This window comes from Solea senegalensis, linkage group LG10 (genome assembly GCF_019176455.1).
Source record: "Solea senegalensis isolate Sse05_10M linkage group LG10, IFAPA_SoseM_1, whole genome shotgun sequence".
In the NCBI taxonomy this organism is placed as follows: domain Eukaryota; kingdom Metazoa; phylum Chordata; class Actinopteri; order Pleuronectiformes; family Soleidae; genus Solea; species Solea senegalensis.
Genome location: NC_058030.1, coordinates 4,204,869 through 4,229,483, shown reverse-complemented (window position 1 = coordinate 4,229,483; position 24,615 = coordinate 4,204,869). Strand labels below are relative to the sequence as shown.

Below are 24,615 nucleotides of genomic sequence, written 5' to 3'. Positions count from 1 at the left end.
CTGACTTTTTTTACGACATTAGATTCTGTGATTTTAAATCCTACCTTTAGCTATATCAGGGGTGCCCAGTACCCTGATCGCGATGGACCAGTCGATCTCAAAGGTAGTGTAGAGTAGATCACGTGGCATTGGAAAAAAAAGTCAACCTCTTGGTCTAGGGTTTCTTTATCTGCACCAAATTCCATGCCAATCCATTATCAATGATTAATCCCAGTTAGGTGTTGATTCCAGATTGTGGACCACAGTGGTGGACAGATGATTCATCGTGCTGCTCCTTGAGCCACATGTACAATAACAGGTTTGTTGTTGTTCCCACTTTCTGTAATTGAAAATAAATGAGAGAAGCTTAAGGGGCCACATGGAAATGTAATGAAGGAAGGGCCTCTGCAAGAAAAATATGGCTGCAGATCGTCTACTAATATTTGTCCTCATCTCCTGGGCCTTTAATTTGAGCTGTGGTGGATGTCAGGAAATACTTTGGTGAGTGACTGCTCTTTGTTTTGGCAGAGCACACAGACAGAGGTTTACCATATGGTGGGAGAATAGCATTCTGGAGAGGATTGTTTCAACAGTGCTGTGTCTTTCTCTCCTCCGCCCCTCCATCTCTATCCCCGGGGTGGTGAGACAGGTGCCGGGGAAAGGAATAAAGAGCTGTTTGCACAGCCCGAGCACGTCCGTCTCCCAACTCATTTGAAAGGGACCAGTGATTATTTGCCCAAGGCCTCGTAATCTGCATATACAGTGTCAGTGTGAGTGGGAAAGCGGCACGGTTTTACATGGTGAGAACTGTTTAGCTTTAATTCCTCTTCTTACAGGGGGGAATTGCTTTCTATTTCCGTGTCATTACACGAGTAAGGATGGGATGGGAGCCTACATCCAGAACCTTGTGATTCATCGCAGTCTTACAATCACTTAGGGCTTGCAGCTATTATTCAATTATTAACAGATTACTAACTAACCAACAAGTTTTCTGATTTTCCAGCTTCTTAAATGTGAACGTTTTCTGGTTTCTTTGCTCCATATTAACAAAGAAATCATTAAAACGGGATCATTTTGGTTTGGCGAACCAAACAAGGCGATCACGAACTTCATCATTTCCAGGTTAGAGAAACACTGATCAACATTTTCTGACATTTTACAGTTAGTTGCAGCTAAAATGATGAAAGTAAACTTGTGAATCAGCTGTAATTCTGACACAAACCATGTCTAAACAGGGACTCTAGATCCAGATTGGAGTGCACATTAAACGAGGGTCAGTTCACTCCCTGCAGAGATCAATAGTTATCCTGCAGGGCCGTGGAGATACTGACGATACTGATGATGTTGATGACGTTGCTGTCGCTATTTTTAGCCTCAGGCAATCTTCAGCACAGGTAGAATGAATAATCTCTCGCTGTCTACGCCCCCCCCGTCACCTCAGGCACGATGCAAAGCTTAATGACTCATGAACGCAATCGCGACCGTCATTATCTGATCTGTGAAGACCTGACAGATGGAAATACGATGTAAACATGTTATTTTACACATCTGTCTCTCTGTAAGTCACATGTCGGTCGCTTCACAGGAGACTTGCTAAGCGCACCGGTGTGTGCAGTGTTGATTTTGACGTTGTTTGGATAAGAAATGTAAGAGAGCAGCTACTGTCCTGCTTTTTTCTTATATTCCAGACTGCACTCCTCGCTTGAGCTGTTATTACTTATTACTCGCCTATTCCATGAGTTTTCATCATCCTCTGGAGAATCCAGCGACTTGTGCAGCGCTTCTCTGTTGTTGCTCAGCAGGTGTGGTGGAGCAGATCAGGCTTCTTACCAGGAGGTTGGTTAGCAGTGTCAAATAATGAATATGGAACGTGACAGTAATAATATACAGTCGATGAGGTGAATGATGTGGTGACGAGCCAATACAATATACATTATTAGTCCAATACTGGCTTAAATCACTGGATCTGTTAGACTTTTTTTAACCATAAAATAGCCAGAAAATGTGCTTTTGCCCAAAAAACATTGTAGTTGTACATGAACACCGGATTTTGCCTGTTGAATTTGAATTTTGAACAGTAGAAAACATATTTAGGATGACATTTGTTTGAGTTTTTGTCTCACTGTCCATAAACAGGGCCACTGTGTACAGCAGGGGTGTCAAACATACGGCCCGGGAGCCAGATCCGGCCTGCCAGAGGGTCCAATCCGGCCCACAGAATGAATTTGTTAAAATTTCACACTACGATTACAATCTAAACGTAACGTCAAATACAATATTTTTCTCTTCCAGATACCTGTGACTAAATGTTTGTGCCATTTTAGATCCAGTGTGATGTGTAAATAGTACATTTAGGCACGATATTGTTGAAATTGCACTTATATTTCTCAAGAAATGTCATGTTTTGTAAAAATATCCTTCATTAAATGTAAAACAAAGGAGAAAAAAAGCAAGGAGTTCTTGTTGTTCATAGGTTATTATGCTATTATTTTACTATTTTTACTGGTCCGGCCCACTTGAGATCAAATTGTGCTGTATGTGGCCCCTGAACAAAAATGAGTTTGACACCCCTGGTGTACAGGCTTTTTCCAACTCTCTCTTCTCCGGCTTCCTGCAACAGTGCGAGTGAAATTACCGTAATAACCACATGTTGTGCTTTGACGTGCAACTTCTCAGCTTTCAATAAACTGCTGCGTAATTACGGTAATGCAGAGGTCGCTCGTGCAAGCCTGTTGTCTGCGATACGCTCGGTGTTAAAGGGTTAACTGTGTGTAAAGAGAGATGCCATCACCACCGTCATGTGACCAGAATGTGAGCGAGGGCTGCTTATGTCGGAGAATTATGTTTTGGAAATGTTATTAGCACAAATGTCTTATTAACAGCAACGGTGTTTGAAATAGTAATAAAAACACACTGTGTGGAACTGATATCAGTACTCAAGGTTTTAATATCGTTGTTATATGGTTCACAAAATTGGTAGTTTTAGGTTAAAATGAAATGTTTTCAGAACAAATGATATCACTAACGTCGGCTGAATGTTTCATTGTTTTTTATCACCGATTAATCTGCTGATTATTCTCACGATGAAGCGATTTAGTTGTTGAAACGATGATGTTCTCAAATGTCTCGGTCTTTTTGTCCACAAATGATTCAGTTTCAGTGAGTTCATTTAAGAATCTGAAAAATCTGAGAGCGCTTATTGTAAAATGTAGTTGACGATACATTTAGTGATCAAAGTAATTATCAATAAATCGATGCAGGCTTTATTAATGACCTACATTACACTCAGTGTCTCTGCGTGGTTTGACTCTGTGAATGTCCCAACTTGTGTCTTCTCAGTCGATTTTTCCTGCAACATCTCCATTGACCACCACTTTCTCTCTCTCTCTCTCGCTCTCCCCCCTCGCTCCTCTGGGCTTTTTCCTAAACACCTCTTATACAGCAGGCATTAACTGCTCTCTATAATTAATGAGGGCAGCTGAGTGAGTAGTGGCAGCAGAGCTTTATGGAAAGCCCCCAGGAGTGTTCTCCAGGACAGCCCATTACCCCCCACTCCTCTGGTGGGAACAGCCTCAGCTGCTGCTGCTGCTGCTGATGCTGAAGTGAAATTGTCATCTTCTGCATCAACTGTGGAGTTTTCTCATACGGAAGTATCAGTCCGTATAAGCTTGAACTTTCTAAGTGAAGACAAGGACGTCATGAAGACCGGAGACTGTTCTCTCAACAAAACCTGACTATGGGTCGTATTCAACCTGTCCTCCAACTGAAACATACATATAGGTCGTTTTTTCAACGCCTGAAAACGTACATATAGGTCGTTTTTTCAACCCCTGAAAACGTACATATAGGTCGTTTTCTGAAAATGTGCCTGTGGGTCGTTTTATTCAAACCCCTGAATGCGACGTAAAGGTAGTATTTTCCAACTCGAATATGCACAGATGAGGGTAGGGTTAGGGCAAAAAAGACAGGGTTAGGTAGTAAAAATTAAAAAAAATATATCAAAAAGGTGGTATAGTAAGGGACCGAACCATAGTCGACCGCTGTCGGCGCCGACTGCCGGTGCCAACGTAAATATAGGTCGTAATTCCTGCATACGACCTATATGTACTTTTATTGGAGGACAGTCTCGTCGTATTGTATGCAGGAAATATGCCCCATACAGTTGGTACGTTTTTAAAACTGGCGCCCCCTAAAGGTAGCATAAGTATCAGCAATCTAGTACATTGGGTGTGTCGTCAAGAAGCTTCGATGAGGTTTCCACCGCCAGGTTTCTTCGTTGTATGTTGGTGTGATTGACATGGGTTCGACTCTCATGTTAGACTCTTACACACGTTAGACTTTTACCTAAAAGCCCTGTCTTCTTCTTTTTTTTTAGCGCTAACCCTAACCTCACTCTTTCTGTGGACCCTAACCCTAAAGGCCCTGGTATACGTCCACGCACCAAAGTGCATGACGCATTGCGCGTTGCATATCCAAACCCTGGTATACTTGCTCGTCGGGGTCCCGTTGTATCTCACTCCACCATCGGGTGGCAGTAACGAGTCTGGATGCGTGGGACAGGACGCATTCCTACCAAAGAAGAAGAGAACGATGCTACAGCTCCCGTCGGGCAGGGGAGTCGGGGTGTTGAGGGTCGCCAGGTCGAGGCTCGGTTGACTATCCTTTGCGACAACTTACGTTTGGTGAGCGAGGCTTAATACTCCACCTACAGGTGCGGCAGAACTGTCATAAAACCCATGCTGCAACAGGAAGTGGCTGCACTTTTGTACATGCATAAACCAGGTTTCCAGGCAGTGGCAGCAGGCTATGGTAATGGCTAAAAAACTAGGGTCCGGAATTGTCTTATTATTGAAGTAAAACAGCTGAAAAAGAAGAAATTTGTGTGTTCACTTACAGAGTCCTTTGACCTTGGAGTGGAATCTGATTAAATACATTAATAAGTATTTAACATACCCATTAGACTGTAATATAACCTATAGTTTGTGACTATAGGTTATTATAAATAAAAAACTGTCATCCTTGGAAGCAGGTTTGGTTTTTGCTCCCGATCTGCACAACACGGCTGATTTGGTACAATCTGCTTCTTTTCTGTCATGAGTAGATGCGTAATAGTGAGACAACACTTGAAACCAAACACACTGGTTGTTTTTACACTTGGAATACAGTGTTTCTGTCTTAAAATAAACGAGACATTTAAACGTCAACACGTTTGTTTGGCCCGATTTAAGCAGGCACAAGCATTTTTTTGGCAGCTGTATAGGGGCTGCACATTACTTTTGTCCCCCAAGACAGAGCTTGGTATAGTCCACTGCTCCACTTTTCCTCCTTAGATTGTGCCGGTTTTCTTTTTTCCCTCCTTTCTCAATTAATCGTTTGGTCCATAAAGTGTCAGATTTTGTTTTGTCCACAAACTAGAAAATGATTCAGTTTTAATGATTTCTTTGGTATCTGGTACGACGGAGTATCAGGGCTAAACTTAATCTTTCGAAAATAAAGTGATAATATTATGAGAATAAAGTCGTAATTATTATTCAAGCAAAATCTCAGATGATCAACTGCAACCTGTGTCATTTTGTGAAGTTATATTTTGATTTGGGCTTCACAAATAAAGAAATACATAAAATTACAACTTTATTCTTGTCAAATTAGGACTTTGTTATCGTAAAATTAGGACTTTTCACTTGCAATATTACGACTTTATTCTAGAAAGATTACATTTTTTTTCTCTTCAGTTTGGCCTTAATACTCCGGAGCAAAGAAACCAGAAAATATTAACATTTAAGGAGCTGAAAAATCAGAAAATATTCAAATTAATGATAAAATTAGTTGACAAATAATTTAGTGATCCATTAACAATTGAGTAATCGTTGCACATAAATGTACACGGTTGACAGTTTGTTGAACACAACCGTTACTAACGTCCATTACATATGTGTAGTTAATAGTTAACCAACCCACAGGTTTCTATCAGTTGCACAGAAGGTGATTCACGAGTGCATAAACGCTTGCAGACTGAAGAAAACAACCAAGGCCAGTTTGAAAGTGCTTTGTAAATCTTGTCATCGTTGCTATGCTGAGTGTGGGTGTTGAAGGTCATTTGTCAAGGTTATTGCCTTAGATGAGTCACCAGGCGGAGCGGGGGCTACGACACACTGCCAAACTAAAAACCTAATATCATTTAAGCTCAGTCGCAAATCTTTCAATATGTCAACACCCGAGGAAGAAGACAGGCGGTGGTGCCTCCTTCCCTTTAGAGAGGAAAAAAGGTCACACTCAGTCAACAGAAATGTAATATATTTTAGTCTTTAATAAACTCTATAAGGCCAATTCAACTTTATATAATATGTCAAATCTCATCATCATTTTACGTCTCACACTAGGAATGAATGATATTGTGATTTGCTCCAGTATTTCTTGTAAAATTTGATAAAAACCTTCTTTGAATGTTGCGTTTTATCCATAATCCATGAACAATGATCAGATTACTGTTGTCGAGGAGCCAATAAAACTAATATTCTCAATAATTTAGGTAACCAAAATCTGTTGTATTGTATTGATTGTCCCTTTACTTGTGTTTTTTTACAGTGAATAAACTAGTCAAATGTTCTATTTACCAATTTATATTGTCATATTTAAATATTTATTTACTTAATTTGTTCATTAAAATCACCAAATCTATATTCTGACCCACCTCAAATCAATTCATACATTAAACCTTTGTCATGCCACGATAAATTAAAGTTATAAATAAATATTCTTATTGAATAGCTCTAACTGACAGTAAATTAGGCTCACGTTTAAAAAAAATCCAACAGTTCACTCAATGAACAAGCACACTTCAAAAACTTTTTCTTCTTCTTTTATTAAAAAAGAAAAAGATTAATTGTTCAGCACTTCGTCACACACTGAGTCGATTCTCCGCTCACAGCGGGAGCTCAGAAAGAGAGTGGTCAGTTGCAGCTGTTCAGGCCTAATCCAGGTTTTTGTCCCGTAGCTGTACTCTCTCTCTCCTTTCTGTTTAAATCACAACCCACTGTGTTGTTGGTTTTTTTTCCTTCTGTGACCCTGTAGTGGATTATTTCTCTCAATCAAGATATTTATGTAACCACTCGCCCGGGGAGGATAAAAAGAAGGAAAGAAAGAGAGAAAAACAGATTCTGCGTTTAGAAGTGAGTCCAGTAAACGATGAGGAATCTGAATAATAATCCATCCTTATGTTCGTATAATGGGATTAACTCTGATTGGCCTTCAAATATAAGTAATGTACCGTTAATGCACAGAAATTTTACATTTATGTGTTAAAGATGATGGATGTAAGACAGCGTGTTGTAAAATCTTTTGAGTGTCAACCAAGAAAAAAGAAAAAGAATAAGAGATAAATCGCCATGGCAACTGCTCACTTTGTCTTTGCTGTCCAGGTGTGTTGTGTAATTTGGCCGAAACTCTTCCTTTCTTTCTTTCTTTCTTTCTTTCTTTCTTTCTTTCTTTCTTTCTTTCTTTCTTTCCGTCTCACCTCACGTTGCACTTGCTTGTTTGTTTGTCTGTTTTTTTAAATGTGTGATTTCACGATGATCAGTGATTTACATGAAGCTTTTTCATGTACGTGCTGCTACTGAAAAACTGCTTTTCAGTATTTAGCATTTAGCATTTGGCATGCAGTTAAGTCTGGGGGGTGACACATGGCTGCGAGTAACACGGCCCGCGGATTGTTTCCGGTGCAGTAATTAGTACCCCGAAGGGTGCAGCATCAGCACATTTTCGCTAATCCAGCGTTGGTGCCGTGTTGGGCTCAGAGAGAGCGAGAGAGAGAGTAGGACTCGTTCCCAGTGGAGCAGATGGATGACGTGATGCGCGGGAGACTGATAGAGGCCGTGATCATTAAAAAGGCTTATTACACGGTGGTAATTAGATCAGCAGTTCGGGCTCAAGGTTGGTGGGTTTTAGAGGACACTTTTGCTTTGAAAAGGACTTTTTCTGGCGACTCAAGGTCGTGGTCCTGTCCTGGGAATCGATGACCTCCACATGTTTGTCAGTATGAGATTCAGGGGTTTTTTTTGCGCTCAAGGACTCGGTTGAGTCCTAGAGTTAAACGTCCTCCAGACCTCGTGATTAATCTCCAATCTGTTGTACCTGCAGAGGTGCAGCTGCTTCTCATGAAGGACTGTGTGTTTATATAGAAAGCTTAAGGCTGGGGACGCGCGACACAACTTTCACAGTCTTTACTCGCGTTTCGCGCAACCTCTTGCCAGAGAGTCTACGAGAGAGACAAACACTGACGACAAAGGGTTCACTGTTGCTCTTGTTCTGCTCTGAGAAATCAAAGAACAAAAGACGGGTATGAGTGAAGTCGACGTTGACATTCCTTCTACTTCCTGTCGTCTTCTGATGTTATGTCCTGTGTCCCACCTTCTCTTTCTTATTGGGTCAGTAATCAGTACACACTACCTGATTGTAGGCTCAAAACAAATTCACACACTGTGCCAAATAGCCATATAAACTGTCCCCAACTCGTGCTGGCTGGTGAAGACTCGGTCCAACTGTGAATTGCTGGGTAAAATCGGATAAAAAATCTTGTTGTGTGTCCCGATGTTGACGATAATGGACTGTAAATGAGTGATTATCTCGTTCTCTTACTTCTATAATCATTTTTGTGGTTATTATTATCTCAGCTTTATTCACATAAAGCTACGACGATTGGCATTTAAGTAGACGATGAATAACAAAGACCTCCGAAGCGCACTGCCATCCATCACTGTCCGTGTTAGTGTGTTCACAGTATTACCACTGAACCAAAACATGTCCATGTGTCTCTGCTCCTCTCCCCTCTGCATGGTGTGTCTTTTGTGGTTTTCTTTTGGACGATAAGAATCATTACATCAGTGAGAACTTAGTCTCAATCAGAGCCTTCAATATTAGCCTGATTTAGCAATTATAAATAAAAAATTTTTTTATTCAGGGTTTTCATAAAAGCCGTATTTTTGGACATCTGAGTAATTACTACAACACTACATCTTAGTACATAGTATGTAACTTAGACGTACAGATGTGCAGACTCAGGCAGATTTTAAGGCAGTTGTTCGGGAAGCGCTCACATTTTTCAATTTTGGATAATGTCCAGGTTTATTTTCAACATTAGAATCCAACAAAAGTGTCTCGCTTTACTCGCGCCATGTGCTTCTTCCATTACAAATTACAGCGTCCAGTACAAATTTCTAAACCGTAAAATGTATCTGTAAGGATTCAAACACGCAGTATTTCGAGGCGATAGCCATTTTTGACAGGTCCTCAGTAGGAAGAGAGCAAATCATCAAAATTAAAGTATAGAGTTCCATGAGTTTCAGACTTCGTGCTGGCTCACTTCCACACACTGAGTGACAGGAATTGAACAAAGCCACGTTTGATATTCACCATATCACTTGTGCTCTTCCTGCTACAACATGTCGAAATGTCGGCTGTGAAAGAACCCTATTGTCTCTGTGTGTAGTCAAGTGTCTGATGAGGGTGTTGAGCTCTTTGTAGCGAGAAATTAAGTTTCCAGCTTCTGCTAAAATGCACACATTTTCTGGTTAAGTTAAGTGCTAGTTGTTTCCCCGTCCCAAATATGTCAGTCCTCAGGCAAACGGGGTCCAGGTGTCGTGTATATGCACATGTTTCATTTAAATCCCAATGTCCTGTCCTGTATCCCTGTTGTTTTTAAAAGTATGCTCAGTCTGAATCACCCCTCCAGCCATAAATTAAGGTTTGCTGACCAGTCTTATCATCCTTCTTCCCAGTTGCATTTTTCTAGCTGACTCAGGACCTTATGGGGTGTTAGATTTCCCCTGTACTACAGCTCATCCATCTAAAGCAGCAGCAGCAGCAGCAGCATCTCTGTGGGCGATACAAATGTGATGATTTTGTGGAGACACACACATTTTTTTCTCTGGGACCAGTGCGCTGTGTGCACTGTATTCTAAAGTGATGGATGTTCTCTACCAAACGCACCAATGTAAACATCATGTTCAGCTCAGTAGTCACTCTGGTCATGTGTCTACACATGTTACAGGTCTATATAAAGTGTTAAATGCTGTTATTGCCCTATAATAAGCCTTTTATATGCACTTAAGTCAAGGGCCTTGCTTTACAGAGCAGCTTGAATGAACTATGAACAGCCATAATGTGTTTTTCATGTGTAAACAAATGGTTGTGAATGTGGAGACTGATTTGAGTGAATTTTTTAACAAGAAATTCATGTCATCATGTGAAGACTCAGCTTTGCGACCAGGTTGGAACAAAGGGTCTGCATAGAGTTTGCATGTTCTCCCCGTGTGTGCGTGGATTTTCTCCAGGTTCTCCAGTTTCCTCCCACAGTCCAAAAACACGCTTGTTGAGGAATTAGGCAAACTGGACACCGTAGAAATTGACCGTAGGTGTGAGAGTTGATGGTTGTTTGTCTCAATGTGTCCCTGTGATGGACTGGCAACCTGTCCAGGGTGTACCCCGCCTTTCGCCCTCCCCCAGGTAAGAAGAAGCCTCATTTTCCCGTTGACTTCCATTTTAAATAGAACTGTCTCCTGGTGGCTAAATGCTACTCCCATCCTACATCCTGGGCTTTTCAAATTAGATGACTATGTCCATTTTATATGTGCGCTGTGAGTGCAAGCTTTACACACCATTAACCCTTAAGCCACACCATTAACCCTTAAGCCACACCATTAAGCTTTACTAGGCTTAATGGGTTTGGTCCATCAAATATCTGGAAATGAAGATGTTCTTGAATGTCTAGTTTTGTCCCCAAACCAAAAATATTTCACTTTGAAAGATATCTTAAGAAACCAGATTTAAGAAGCTGAAAAATCGGAAAACTTATTAAAACGATCATAAAATAAGCTGACGATTCATTTAGTGTTCGATTAATAATCCATTCATAGATTAGTCGTTCCCACCCTGCTGAATACAGTTTGATGTATTTGCTGAGCTCGTAATGCCATGTTCTGTTGATTGCACTTGCTAATCAGTTTCCTGACCATCGTCCACTGGGATTTGTGGGAAATGTTCATGCATGTGAACCCACGCCGCTAACGCTGTGTGGGCAACGATGCTAAAGGAAACGGAAGGCAAACAGGATTATTTGAGCTTGAAATCTCAGTATCTTTAAAGCGAGGCTCACCTGGGAGACTGCCCGCTGCGTGCAGCGCTGGATGACATCATTGCTTCCAGACCCACTTACATTAGACCACATGCCACCCTGTGCAGCCAAGCCATGCCGCTCTAGCCGCCCTCTGGGCAAACAAAGGCCTCTTTCAGTCCAGTCCCTGCTGTGATCATGCAGAGCAAAAGCAATCTGTTCCTCGTGGCTGCTCGCTGTGAAGTGACCCAGCCTTTTCTTTGCTACAGATTTGCTGGTTTTGTGCATTGTTTGTTTGTTTCTGTCTTTTTGGAAATTGCTGCTTGGTTGTGTCCATCTTGAGAAGGTGCATCATGAAGGCAAAGATGGAAAGTCCCACTCATCTGTCCAGGCCAATGCGTCAGTCCACTTGAGTTTATAACTCTGTGGTACCTTTGAGTTGTGAAGGATCCAGCGCCGGGAAGAACGGGTGTGTTGATGAATTCTGGATGTCTCCTACAAGTACTAGAAGTAGGTACTTCCTTGTACCCAAGGAATCAGAGGAGCTCTGGATCTGGATCGGCTTCATACCCAGGTTTTTCTCTCACTGTCTGTCCCCAAGGGTCAGAACTGAATTGGGGGGGAAAAGGCTTTTATTTGCTATTCCCTTTGCCTGGAATGAAGCACAGAAAGATTTGGTCTCACTGGATGTTTTCAGGAGAATGATAGACGACTTGGCGGCAGACACATCTGTTCTTGCTGATTTCTGGTTTATTTATAATTGTGATCTTGAAAATTGCTTTTTTAATTGTTTGATGTTTCTGTGTAACACGTATGGCCTCTGACTGTTTGCTTGTAACCTTGTTGTGCTGCCTGTCTTGGCCATTTTTAATCTCATCTCAACCAATCAGAGTGTGCTGAGAATTGTTTAGTTCAGGATGCAAATGCTGCGATCTTGGATCATTTTGGAGAGAAATAGAATAAGAGACGCCATTTACAGTATTTGCAGAACAGATATTTATAGAGGAGGAACTGTTTGTAATTCAGGTCAGGCTCACATAATTCAGGTAATGACTAAAAGCTGTGTAAATCGAAGCAGAAATACATCTTTTCAACACAGTCACACACTAACAAGAATAAAAAGAAGATACCAAACAACATTCCCACCACAAACACATAGTTGCCCTGTTTTACAAAGGCCCTGATTGTATTTCCACCAGCTGAGTCTCCTTGTAAGAAAGTGGAACAGTATTTTTTTATTTTTTTTATTTCTTCCTCATATTGACTGACTTTCCCGAACTCACCTTCCTTTTGATTGTTTATACGAAGCTCTGGGGCCAGAATGCCATTTGTCTGACTGACGAGGTCAGAAACGGTCACGCACCTGCACTCCCATCAGCCCTCTGGGGAAATGTCACATCATCTCTGCTCTGCTCTGTTATTCGTCAGTCTTCCGTTTCCTCTCACCTGCAGCATCAAGGCGCTGACCTCATTCAGTCACTTTGTGCGGACGAGTGTGGGTCCTCAAGAAGCCTCGACCTGTGAGATAAAAAAGAAAACCTCAAGACACTTTGTGTTCACACTGAAAGCGTTGTTTTTAGAGAGGGAAGTTATAGAAATAAATGTGTCCAAGACAGTAGAAGTTTGGTCATTTAAAATTGTGTCAGTAAAAGCAAAAGGTTTGGAGTAAAAACTAAAAGTTTCAAAAAGTTGTCGAGCGGTTTAAAAGGGATACATGCGCCTTGACCCCACCTGCTCTTGCTCTGCTGCCGTATACATACAAACGCTCCCACAGTCAGGTCTGATAGTATTGCTTGTTGTCAGACAAAGGACGCAGCATGCAAATAATGTTGCATCCTTTATTTCCCCGACCACATCAGAGATCAGTTAACAGGTTCTGTTGTGTTAATCTCTCACAGTCCCTCTCGCTCTTTATTGCTTGGTAATTTGCTGTTCATCTATTGTGGTTAAAAGAATCAATACCTTAGCGTTATCTATTTGTCGGGGTATTGACATGTTGGTTTTCTCTCAATCAATTCTCCCTCCCTGTTCAAAGAGTCATTGGTTTCTGAGCAGAGAGCAAAAAAAAATGAAGGACTTCCTTAATTCGGTACTGATGTCTTTTGAATTCCCCCGAGATAAAATAGGATTAAGAATAATCAATAACTAAATAAGAGTTATTTGCAGTTGTCATCGTAATCTCTGGACACGAGAAGCAGTTCCTGCACCGGTGTCATAGTTTGAGTTGGGTATTTGACAAAGGGCTCTCTCTATTTTTTGCTCAGCCTACCTTTTCCACTGCAGTGTGACAGAACTGTGAGGGGAGAGAAAAGTCACTTTTACCCAGTGAAGCAAAAAGTCCATTCTCAATTGTGATGATGCGGCAAAACCCTAATTATAAAACACCCAACACTTTCAGGGTTCTCTTCGTGTGGTCACGCACCAACCTTTCACTAAATGGAAATAGTTTTATATCCTTTTTAAAATGAGATAAATTCATCTCAATGGGACTTTTCTGGTGAATGTTCAATGCATTTTCACAGTCAGACAAACAAACAAATAACAGATTCTGTCCACAGAAGGACATAATAAGCTTGTTTATGCCGGCACATGAAATCATGTGATCAGGGCTGAATAGTTTTGTGGTAAAAACGTGATGTCATTCAATATCAGAGGCTGGTGGTCGTTTTGATAAATGAAGGTACGTCAGGAGATCTAAAGTATGAATTTGAGAGCAGAAATTTGCTCAACTAAAGAGTTTTTACTGTAATGTGTCATGTTATTTTATGTTCAAATGCATTTTAAATTGGTACCAAAAGAATATTATTCAGGACTCTGTATCAAAGTCCAGATAATGGTGTTGATACTAGGGCTGTGAGTTAATTAAGTGCTGGTTTGGCTCAAACGGACTAAAGAAGGATCAAAATAGTTAATTATTGATTCATAATCAGTTAAAGCCCACATAGACCGGAAGCTCCAATTAACGCTGCGTTTGTGTGTGTGTATCTGCGTCATTACCTCGTTTATGAAACCCTAAAGTTTCAGAACAAACATTTCAGCCACTGCTGAGAAAATAGTGTTGTATTGTTTTCCTGGGCTCTGCGAAGCGGATCGGCACTTCCTTAATTTGATGTCGTCATCAGAAATCCTCACCACTCCTCTCACCACCGTAGCGCCTCCTGGTGCGGGCACTAGTCCGGGCACATCCGGTTGCGTACATTCAACCGCAGAAGAAGAAGAACTACTCTCGTTGTAGCTGCTGAGATGCAGAGCATCCACCCTGCCAGAGGGGGAGCTGTGTATCTGAGAGCTGGCCTATCTATTACATCACTTCCAGGTACCTGGCCAATCACAGGACAGTGGGAAAGCTCTCGTTGGCTGGCCAATCACAACACAGTCCACATTCTAGGGGTGTGGTTTTGGTCTGAAACAGCGCGGCTGACGAGAGCGTCAGTGAGGAGATATTTTGATCGGCTTGTTTGCAGCGATTAGGAGGTTTTTAACCATGAAAACAAGTTAATATATGTAAGTAGACCTCCATAACTAACATATATGTGTGATACAAGCATTCTATGTCACCTTTAATAGAATAGAATAGAATAGTCTTCATTGTCCACCGAGGTGGCTCACCAATTACAGACCACAAATCATCACTGATTAAGACCTAAAACCACAATAAAAACACATTAAAATAACAGCAAATTAATCATTGCAGCCTTAACTTTTGATACAGGCCTGACATTCTTGTCTCGATGCATAACTTTATTTTCTTTGTCATCTAAAACATTTTTTTTAACAAATTGATGTAGGCAGTGAGTGAATGAATGAATGTGTCGCAGAAGTAACACAATATTAACAGTTAACCACAGGGGCTGCCACATTATGATTGTGTGTTCACATCAGGACGGGGGTTTCATTCAAACATGAGCTCTTTTATTCCCCCGGCTGGAAACTTGTCAGTTTGCAATCATCTTACACTGATATTGAAAGCAAACACATCTCCTTTGTCACGCTTTAAACATTTCCCCTTTGTGGAGCTGTTCAGAGGCGTGGCTTACTCACTTCTTCTTCTTCTGTTCCGAGTCTGGCACAATCAAATCAATACCTTACGTAAGCTGCGTGGGAGACAGCTGAGGATGAATTTGTCACTCCTGTTACTCAAGAAGAACGTGTGCTATCTTTACATTGTGTGTATATTCTCCTGCAAGAGGTCGCCTACCTTCATTCAAAGGGCATTTACGGAAGAGTAAAGCCCTGACTGAGTGAGGAACAGACGCTTGCTGTTGCTATGAGACACAGCTCTGTTTTGAGGAAAGTTTAAATATATTATTGAACACCTAATGCTCAGGCTGACGTGAGAGGAAATGATGCAAAGACCTCCGTTATTATAGCACACGAATGTCCAGAATAAGTGTCAGTTTTTTATTTCACAGATGTCACGTATCTATTTTCCTCTAAATGCAGATATAATTCACTACATTTACGTCCTGTGCTACTGAAGTGTGGCAAACTGCTATTTCCATCTTCCATCTTAAGACTTTCCAAACTCGAAGGCCCTGCATTTAAACCCGTGGTTCTCAAACTTCTTATGCCAAGAACCGCACGTGAAAATACTGATCATAATAAGATCTAATAAGATCGTTTGCTCTCTCCGCTCCCATCACAAACAGTATTTCTGATTTTCCTCCCAAGTACCACCAGATGAAGCTCGCGTACCAGCGGTGGTACACATACCGCAGTTTGAGAACCATGGCTTTTAAACTTTATCAACCCCTTATCTCAATACTTTGCAGTGAAGTCGCGAAAAACCCAGACAGTCAGAGATAAAATGATTTAGAATGTCGATATAGGTGAATCCTGGAAGTACAGAGTGTTTTACTTCAGACGGCTTTTACTAGATGAACATGAGCTGGAGAATACTGTGTAATCCAGCAGGCTCTATAGTATAGGCAGCAGGAAGAAGCCTCCTCTGGTGGGTTGATTGGGAAACACCAGGTGTGGGTGTTTCTGATTGATGATTGCAAGCAGGTGTGAGGAGACTCAAGATTGACGCCTTTGCAGCAAGAAGACCTGGGTTTGTGACCCGGCTGGAACAAGGTGCTTTCTGCATGGTCTCCCTGTGTGTGAGAGTTTTCTCCACGTTCTCCAGTTCCCTCCTACAAGAAATATGCAGATTTGGGGATTCGGCAAATTGGACCATAGGTGTCAGTATGAGAGTGGATGGTTGTTTGTCTCTATGTGTCCCTGTGATGTGTGTCCAGGGTCCTTTCACCTTATGTCGGCTGGGATTGACACCAGTGCCCCCCTTGCGAAACCTAATGTGGAGGATTAAGCGGATATGGATCCGATGGATGGATGCATATATACACTACAGATACAGGGCAGTTTTGTATGAGAGTATTTAGATTAATTTAGTTACTGTGTGGTGGGCAGCGGCCGTGGGGGGAGACTAAGTGTGTGTGTGGGGGGGAAAAAAGTCAATCAAATGTCACCAGTGGGTCATTTGAGGCAATTATCGGAAAACACACACATTTTCATCATTGGTTTTAAAGGTCACAACTGTGTTATTACATGAAAAGAATTCTTAAAAGCATAGAAATTGCAGGTTGGAAATATGTTTTCCTCTCTGCTGGGACACATTTAATCTCTTCTTTTGTCTTAAGACACCCGGTGATGCTGGATCCTGTAAGTGAGTGCGTGTGAGGTTTTTAACCCTCTGGTCCCTGTGGGGCCATAGAAGACAATCAGCACCGTGTCTCTCCAGAGAAGACTTATGCTAAGCTGCATGAGACTGAAAGTGAAAGGACCATGATTGAGTTCTCCCTGCTGCTTTTAAAAAAAAAACCCTCTATTTTTTGCTCTATTTCTGAAGATTCGCCCTAAGAGGATTGAGTTATATTAGCCGTTTAATCAGATTTTTCTGAAAATACCCGCATTTAATTAAGCACTGAAACCAATTAAGTTTTGTTCCTTTTCATTTTGTGCGTCAAGGTTAGCTGCAGAGATGTCACAGGAAATGTAAACACAGTGTTTGTTTGCTTCTCATTCAGACCTGGCATTAGAGACTGTCCTCCAATAAAACATACATATTGGTCGTATGCAGGAATTACGACCTATATTTACGTTTTCAAAACATGCGCCCCTAGCGGTTATATATATAACAGCAACCACTTCCGCCTTAGACGCTGTATCTAGTGGCTTCGCCGCTGTCAGCGGGTTAGGTAGTTATTTTTACTACCTAACCCTGTCTTTTTTGCCCTAACCCTACCCTCAGTAACATCTGTGCATATTCGAGTTGGAAAATACTACCTTTACGTCGCATTCAGGGGTTTAGTCACGTTTTCAGAAAACGACCTATATGTATGTTTCAGTTGGAGGACAGGTTGTGGCATTAACATCCAGAGTCTGAACACAGTCCTTGAATGCGTCCTCAGATCAGATCCCAACAACCAAACTTGGAGGTGGTTTGAGGAACTGTTGGATTCAGTGTCCTTGTAAGAACCCCAACTTGAACCCCAGCTTCCTCCTGGCAACTGTGTCGGTAGCGCGTGAATGATGAGGTGACACAGGGAGGAGGGAGGGCACTGCTGAAGGCAGCAATGGACAGGAAGTTTAAGATTCATTTTAAGGCTGAATTCACACCAGTATAGTCTGGAGGACTTGGTTAGATTGGATAGGGAATGCCAAAGGATTTCACACCTTCATTTGGTTGCGTTCACTTTCACACTGCACTTTTGTAAGTGGGCCAAACCGCGCAGTTAAGACAGCTGCAGCACTGACCATGAAGAAGAAGAAAAAAACCCACAAGGAATAAGAGAAATTTACCCCAAAAACAAACAATGGATCAACACCAAATTTATGCAGCCTTCTGTTTTTCCTTTGGTGTTCAAACCTAATTGGTTTTTCACAACAAGCTGCCCTGTATGAGCAGCAGGCCAGGCAGCGAGCTGTCCTCACTTCCTCTCTGTGGTTCACTTCCCTTCTTCCCACATTCTCAGGTGCACCAGAGTTTGGATGAGCTTTCCACACCTGCCCAAACGAAGCAGACTAAGAAACAAACTATGGTCCGTGTAAAGCAGACCAAACAGCTCTGGCGTCGGTCAAAACAAAACACTTTGTTATTTTTCTATAAAGCCGTGGAGAGTAAATATCCTCAGACTGTTCACTGTAGCTCTTTGGGGAACTGAATTGACATTTTACACATCGATATCTGGAAAAAACGTTCATGGCAATAACATTAAAAACTATTACAGTGATATTAAACTGTCACAGAAGGCTTTATTGGGCCGTCAACCCTCGATTATGTCTGTTTTTAACTGTCCCTCCCCAGTGATCTGAGACGGTCCTCACTCCAACCAAGTAGGTCAGAGTTTATGACCCACCCTTTGCCATATTTACCACAGTCAGCAGGAAAATCTTCTTTCTTTTAGCCATTTATTGAGAAGATTGCATCTCCCTTGGGCCGCCATTAGAGGGTTAACACACAAGGGCAGTGGTGGGCCTTTTCACGCCTGTGTGCACACTGTCTATGGGCCAAACACTTTTCTGCGTTTATATGCCTGGTTTCACCACTGGGGTAGTGATGTGTTCTGAGGCTACGGAAGACAATGAAGTGGGCAAACTGGTACCAGGGGAGAGGAGGAGGGGGGAAATCTGACTCTGCTCAGCGTGAAATGCTTAAAACAGCCAAAGGGTACTAATTCTGAGAAGTGGAGCTCAGCGTCTTTCCACCACTCACTCGCTTGATTGACTTGACGTTCTGCCAGTCACACAAATACGGCCTCTCAACGAATGCACAAGCGCATAATACTTAGATGCTAATACACATACAATATGTACAGCAATAGATAGACAACCATTGTGTTAGTTATTGTGTCATTTTGCAGCAGTGTAGTGCTTGACTTCCGAGAGATAAAGAGTCTGTGGTTTGCAAGTATGTACACTATTAAAACTGTGAATTTCTCTGTGAGATGAATAAAGTATCTATCTATCTATCTATCTATCTAAATATGTTGTAATGCTGTTAGTACACCAGGGCATAGTGAATGAAGTTCAGGCCACCAGACAGTAGACACTACAATAAATACAACACAACATCAAGTGGATCCTTCCAAGCATAATAGACAATATTTGGTCCAATGTATAATTGTAATAATGAATCTTGACTTATCCTCCATTTTTTTGGATTATGGAAGAATTATCCAACGTGATGTCATGAAGACGCAGAACATTGAACAGGTTTCATATTATTATTCCCATTATTCTCCTCTGAAATGATTTATTTACAACTTGCCAGACTGGATGATGTGGCTGTTGTCACCTCTCTGGTCAACAGTGCTTGTAAGCTGTTAACAAGTGTGCCGCTTTGGACTATGCAGTCTCACATTGGGCTAAGTCGAAGTGACAGAGGAGGAGGGAAGTTCTCCAGAGATGGAGCCCTGAGGCTCATTCTTTACTGCAGAACCAAATGATTCTGAAGTGTAAAAAAAAAAAATTCCAGACACAACACAAAATAATAATTTCCTGATCTAATACTCAAACGGATGCATGTACAGTAGATGTGATTCTGTTGAGTTGATTCAAATGTACGAGTAGAAAGGGTCCATTCCCAACTGATGTTATCTCCTGTGACTTCATGTTCAATCAGCCCACTTGACAAAAATAGGAGAGTCTTCAGCTGGGAAATATCCCTCTTTGAGTAATAATAGTAAAAAGGCCAAGAATTCAGAAGGGAAATTACAATTGACAGTACAAAGATAACTGTGTGTGACTCAATCCTCCGTCTCTTCTTTCTGCCCTTGTTTTTTTTCTGTTTCTTTTTGCGTTCTTTAAAGATCTGACAGTTGCAGTTCACTGAGGGAGAAGCACGATGCTTTGCCTCTGAGCAGTGTCAGCTGATTCTGCAAGCAGCGCCATCAAGGACAGTTTTACAAGCAAACGTTTGACGAAGCGCAGGGGAGGTGACGTCTCGTTGACTCCATCAGTGCACAGTCAGAGGTCGTCTGTGACATGAAACCAATGAGCGTGCGCCTCAAAGTGAGGAGTTTCACATCCTCAGCACACAAGGTTGCTGACAATGTTGTCACGCCAGTGGTGTCGCCTATAGCCCATAGTCTCCATCATGGTACAGTACAGCACAGTTATATAGTATGGTCTGTAATGTCTTGGTCAGGCTTGCAACAGAACCTTTACTTGGTATGCAGGGTGTGCACTGTGTTGTGTCAGCGAGATGTAGCATATCATTGTACAGGTGCGTCAACAATGAACAACAGACGACAAACAACGGAGTACATACAGCAGCTTGTTTTTTTTTCCTGCTTGTTTTGTGGTCTATGAGAATAGACTGCACATGTTGAAAAAACACTGGTATGCAAGAGAGTGACACTTTTGTCACCCAATAAGCTGACTGCCATGGGTCTGGATATTCCATACCATACCATTACCCAAGTACCCCAAGGGAAGTGGACCGAAAAATGATTGGGACTGGTTATTTTAGATGAATAAAGTATCTATCTATCTATCTATCTATCTATCTATCTATCTATCTATCTATCTATCTATCTATCTATCTATCTATCTATCTTATTTTGGCACTATTCCTATAGAAACACAGAAATATGTACTGAAACATACCAAATCGTTAACACGCCAAATGTGTTACACAGGTATAGACCATGTGATGCCCTTTCCTGGCACACATGTTCAATTTGGATGTGACACCTTCAGGCTGCCATAGTGCTGAAGCAGCACTGCAGCAGACCGGACTAGCAGTGAACAGTTGCAGTCATAACTTCGTTCCCACAGAGTTTAGGACTTATATGCCTGTAAGTACAAGTGTGCATGTTACCACATGTTGCTTTATGTTAAGCATGTTAAGGAAAACGATCGTTTGTTTAGTTTTAATTTACCGCGATCGTAATGCTAATTTCGTTAGCCCGTCAATGGCGTTTTCCATTATGTGTTAGCATCAAGCTAACAGAGTTATCACAAATTGTTTTTCACATGGCTATAGCAGCTTTGTTAGCTATATTTGACAAGGTTTAGACCTTATTTCATACTGTAGGTGCTTTTGTATCTTACTGTGTGTGATTTTAATGTTATTTTCTTGTGTATATTTGAGTTTTACAGTACCTTCTTTTAAGAGGCAGCAAATAGTCTTTGTCTCTCATTTGGAGAACTGTTTATCTACCTGCCAAACTAAACACCAACGTTGAGGGAGGGCATATAGACCATATACCCAGGACCAGGGTTTCCATATAAACATGATGCTCAAGGATATGTCTCACCATCATTGGACAGAGCTTGTCATTTTCATAGGACAAACAAATTGAATATAGTAAAAATTCATCATCTGCTCTGTTTTTTCTTGGAAATTGCGCTAGCAAGTGCTAGCAGGTTAATACTATGTACCTAGTATATTCTAGGAAAATACCAGGTTAATACTATGTACCTAGCATATTCTAGGAAAATACTAGGTACATAGTATTAACCTGCTAGCACTTTTTCAATTGGGAAACCCAGGCATGGCACAGTACTAAAAGTATTTCCCTCCCTGTTGATTATCTAAGCAGAACAATATACCCACTATAGACCACACTACTCCACTGGAGCACATCAAGCAGAAGGTGCAGTGGTAGTTTTTAAATATAACAAGGTTCAGTGGTGAACAAGACTACTACTTTCTTTGCCTGAGAGTGGGTCAAATAGCCTCAGCTAAGGGAAGGAGAATGGAGCTCTATGTGAGACACTTCATTATAGAAAAAGCCCAGGGCTGACAGACACACAAGCACTCACCATTAGAATTATAGCCCAAGTCCAATTAGTCGACTATGTAGTGCATCATTTAACAGTAAATTCTCACAATGAACCGTTTTGTGAATAGTTCCTGTCAACGTTCTTAAATGCCATTTATGAAATGGATTTTATTTAATGCTAATGGTTTAGAAGCACTAACTGCAGCCTTTTCCTAGAAATCCAATAGTGCAGTTGATGCCGATATGACACTTAACACCAGTGTCATATCGCATAATAAGTCATTGTGGGAATGTATCTTTGCATAGCAACCACAATGTAAATGTATGGTGCAGTGCTTGCCAGTTATATTCAGTGATTAATTATTTAAAAGTTGGCCAATTATTGCATGTGACACATTTTTTGTTATCATAAACTCATAAAATGCGGTGTCATCTAGCATCTCATGCACCACGGTGTGTGTCGGAGCTGCTCTGCTCTACTTATAGATATTACATGGGACTACACTGTGCCTACATGTCTTAGAAGTTAGCTCTGCAACAGAATGAATGAGACGGTTTTATGGGCTGATACAGTCTAAATCACCAAGACTGATTTATTTCTTGTGTGGGGAGAGAGTGAACTGGCGCATCACTGCTAGAACTGCCAAAAAAAATGAAGCATTGTTTATATGCAAATCCCCAAGCATGACACCAGTCGTGCTGCTTGTTTTGTTCTAGGGTATTTGTCACACATTTTAAGTAAGAAGACTGAATTGTTATGCCAATAGGGAACAAATCCAAGTTCACCAGAGAAGTGGAGAAAATAATAAAAAATACAAAACAAATCATGGCTAACAAATGACCAAAATGCATCTTCCTGTGCGTGGTGGTCCAGACACTAGGATATATTTTGAAACAGTGACACCCACAATGATGAGCCGTTTTGTGCAGCAGAGAGTTGTGACAGGAAAGCTATGAGCTGGCAGTAAAATCCATCACTGGTGGTTTGAGGGAGTAATGACTCAGGCATGCTTATTGAGAGAGACGTGTTCACTTCCATTTCCCAGCAGGGACCCGCAGAATCATTGAAGCACAAGTCACAAACAACTCCAGAGCTGCCGTTCAGGTGGCGAGGATACAATCCTGTCTAAAACCCTTCAATCTCCTATAAAGTGTTTTCAATAGGCGGAGATATTCATGTGTATTTATTGTGTTGAATTCTCCAGTGACTGCTGGAATGTTACAAAGATGTCATAAGCCCTTATTTAGCCAGTGTACTTCCTGTACTGATGCCTTGAGATGTATGTGTTTAGTAGGAGCTTAATTGCAATTTGTATAATGTATAGTAATTAGCGTGGATTCATTCTGTTGAATGCTTTTGTGTTGAGTTTATTTGCTAGTAAATTGAGAGTACATTTTTTAATTGTTTGGAAAGCTCCAGTGTGTAACATCTGTCTCTATAGGTCAAAGTAGGTCATGGACTGCGGAAGAAGAAGTTATTTATCATTAGATTTTGGTTGCTATAGTGCAGTGTACTGACACTGTGTTTGTGTTTTCTTTGCTGTTTTCTCCAGTTGTCAATAAAACATAAACTGTTAAGCTTATGAATGGTTTGTACCATTCTCCACATTATGGTTAGTGCAAATTTATGATCATTTTATCGTTATCGATCTCTCTCATCGACAATGTCAACGAGTAATATTCCACTTTAATGGGACAACTTACATTCAGTGGTCTTACATTCATTTCAGACTATTTGAAATTAGACTAATTAGATGGACGGTTGAAAGTATCATGAAAATGGAGTATAAATGTGCCTTTTAGTTTAAAAACCCTCTGCATTCTGCCTGTTACACTCATAATGGGTGCTCCTTCCCCGTAATGGTAGACATTTGTGATATATGGTAAGCAGGATGTCCATATCATACATACATAGATACACCTTGATCACACCTCCATCTGCTGGAGGTGACCTCCAGACATGTTCCATATCTTTCCTAAACCCAGAAACCTGATTGGAATGTGTCCCAATCTGTCACTCTAGCAGGAATTGGCAACAGGAGACGTCACAAGCCTGGTCAGGCTGTCATCAACAAGGTTCCTCTCGTTTGTCAGTGGAGCTATGCAATTCTTTGGAAAAATACAAACTCTTCAGTTCTTTTTTTAATCATGATTCTTTCCAGTAGAAATAGACCTGTGGAATGAATCCAATCTGTTACGACTGCCTTAACAATATGTTTGAATTATGCATGAAAAAGCCACTTGGTTGCTGCTATTAATGTCACACCTTCTGTTGAATGGCTTATGTTTTAGAGCTTTTCCATCCCACAGTTTTATAATTACTACTTCTAATTAAACTATATTTCCTCCCATAATTAGCAACCCTTATCCTTGAGCGGTAACAGATAAAACCATCTACCAAACTTCGATAAGGGCTTTGTTATTTCAACCTTTTTTTCCACATATTGAATAGAGTGATAATAAACCTCACTGAAGAACTTGGCCTTCAAATTATTTCTTTATATGGCTTTATTTGTGTTTACCATATTAGTCTTAGAAGGACACATTTGTTAAGAAGCCTGCAGGGTTACAGCTCCACAAAAAATGCTGGAATCATTTTGAGAGAGTCATCAGGAGATGCTTAAATTACCCTCGTCTTAATTCCTCTTAATACCAACATCCATTTCATTATTCAAACCGGAGACCATTGAGAAAAGTAATTATCCATATCGTTCTATCCACCGTTCTCTATTATTCTCTATTAATTCCTCCCATTTCCTCCCACATTTCACTCGGTGAAACTGCACTAGAAATGTG

At 41.1% G+C, this 24,615-nt stretch overlaps 1 protein-coding gene across 4 annotated transcripts in view; it reads left to right on the top strand.

The window, feature by feature from the left end:
- The window catches only part of LOC122775625 (FERM domain-containing protein 5), a 67,935-nt gene that overhangs the window by 18,963 nt on the left and 24,357 nt on the right, over nucleotides 1-24,615 (top strand). Inside the window, exon 1 of one of the 4 annotated variants that reach the window (XM_044035667.1) lies at nucleotides 20,815-20,889. The exons of the other annotated variants lie outside the window; for them this stretch is intronic. Within the exon in view, the coding sequence (XP_043891602.1) occupies nucleotides 20,884-20,889 (6 nt within the window). The 5' untranslated portion in view covers nucleotides 20,815-20,883. Of the gene's footprint in view, nucleotides 1-20,814; nucleotides 20,890-24,615 lie in introns of those variants that run through there. 4 annotated transcript variants of the gene reach the window in all.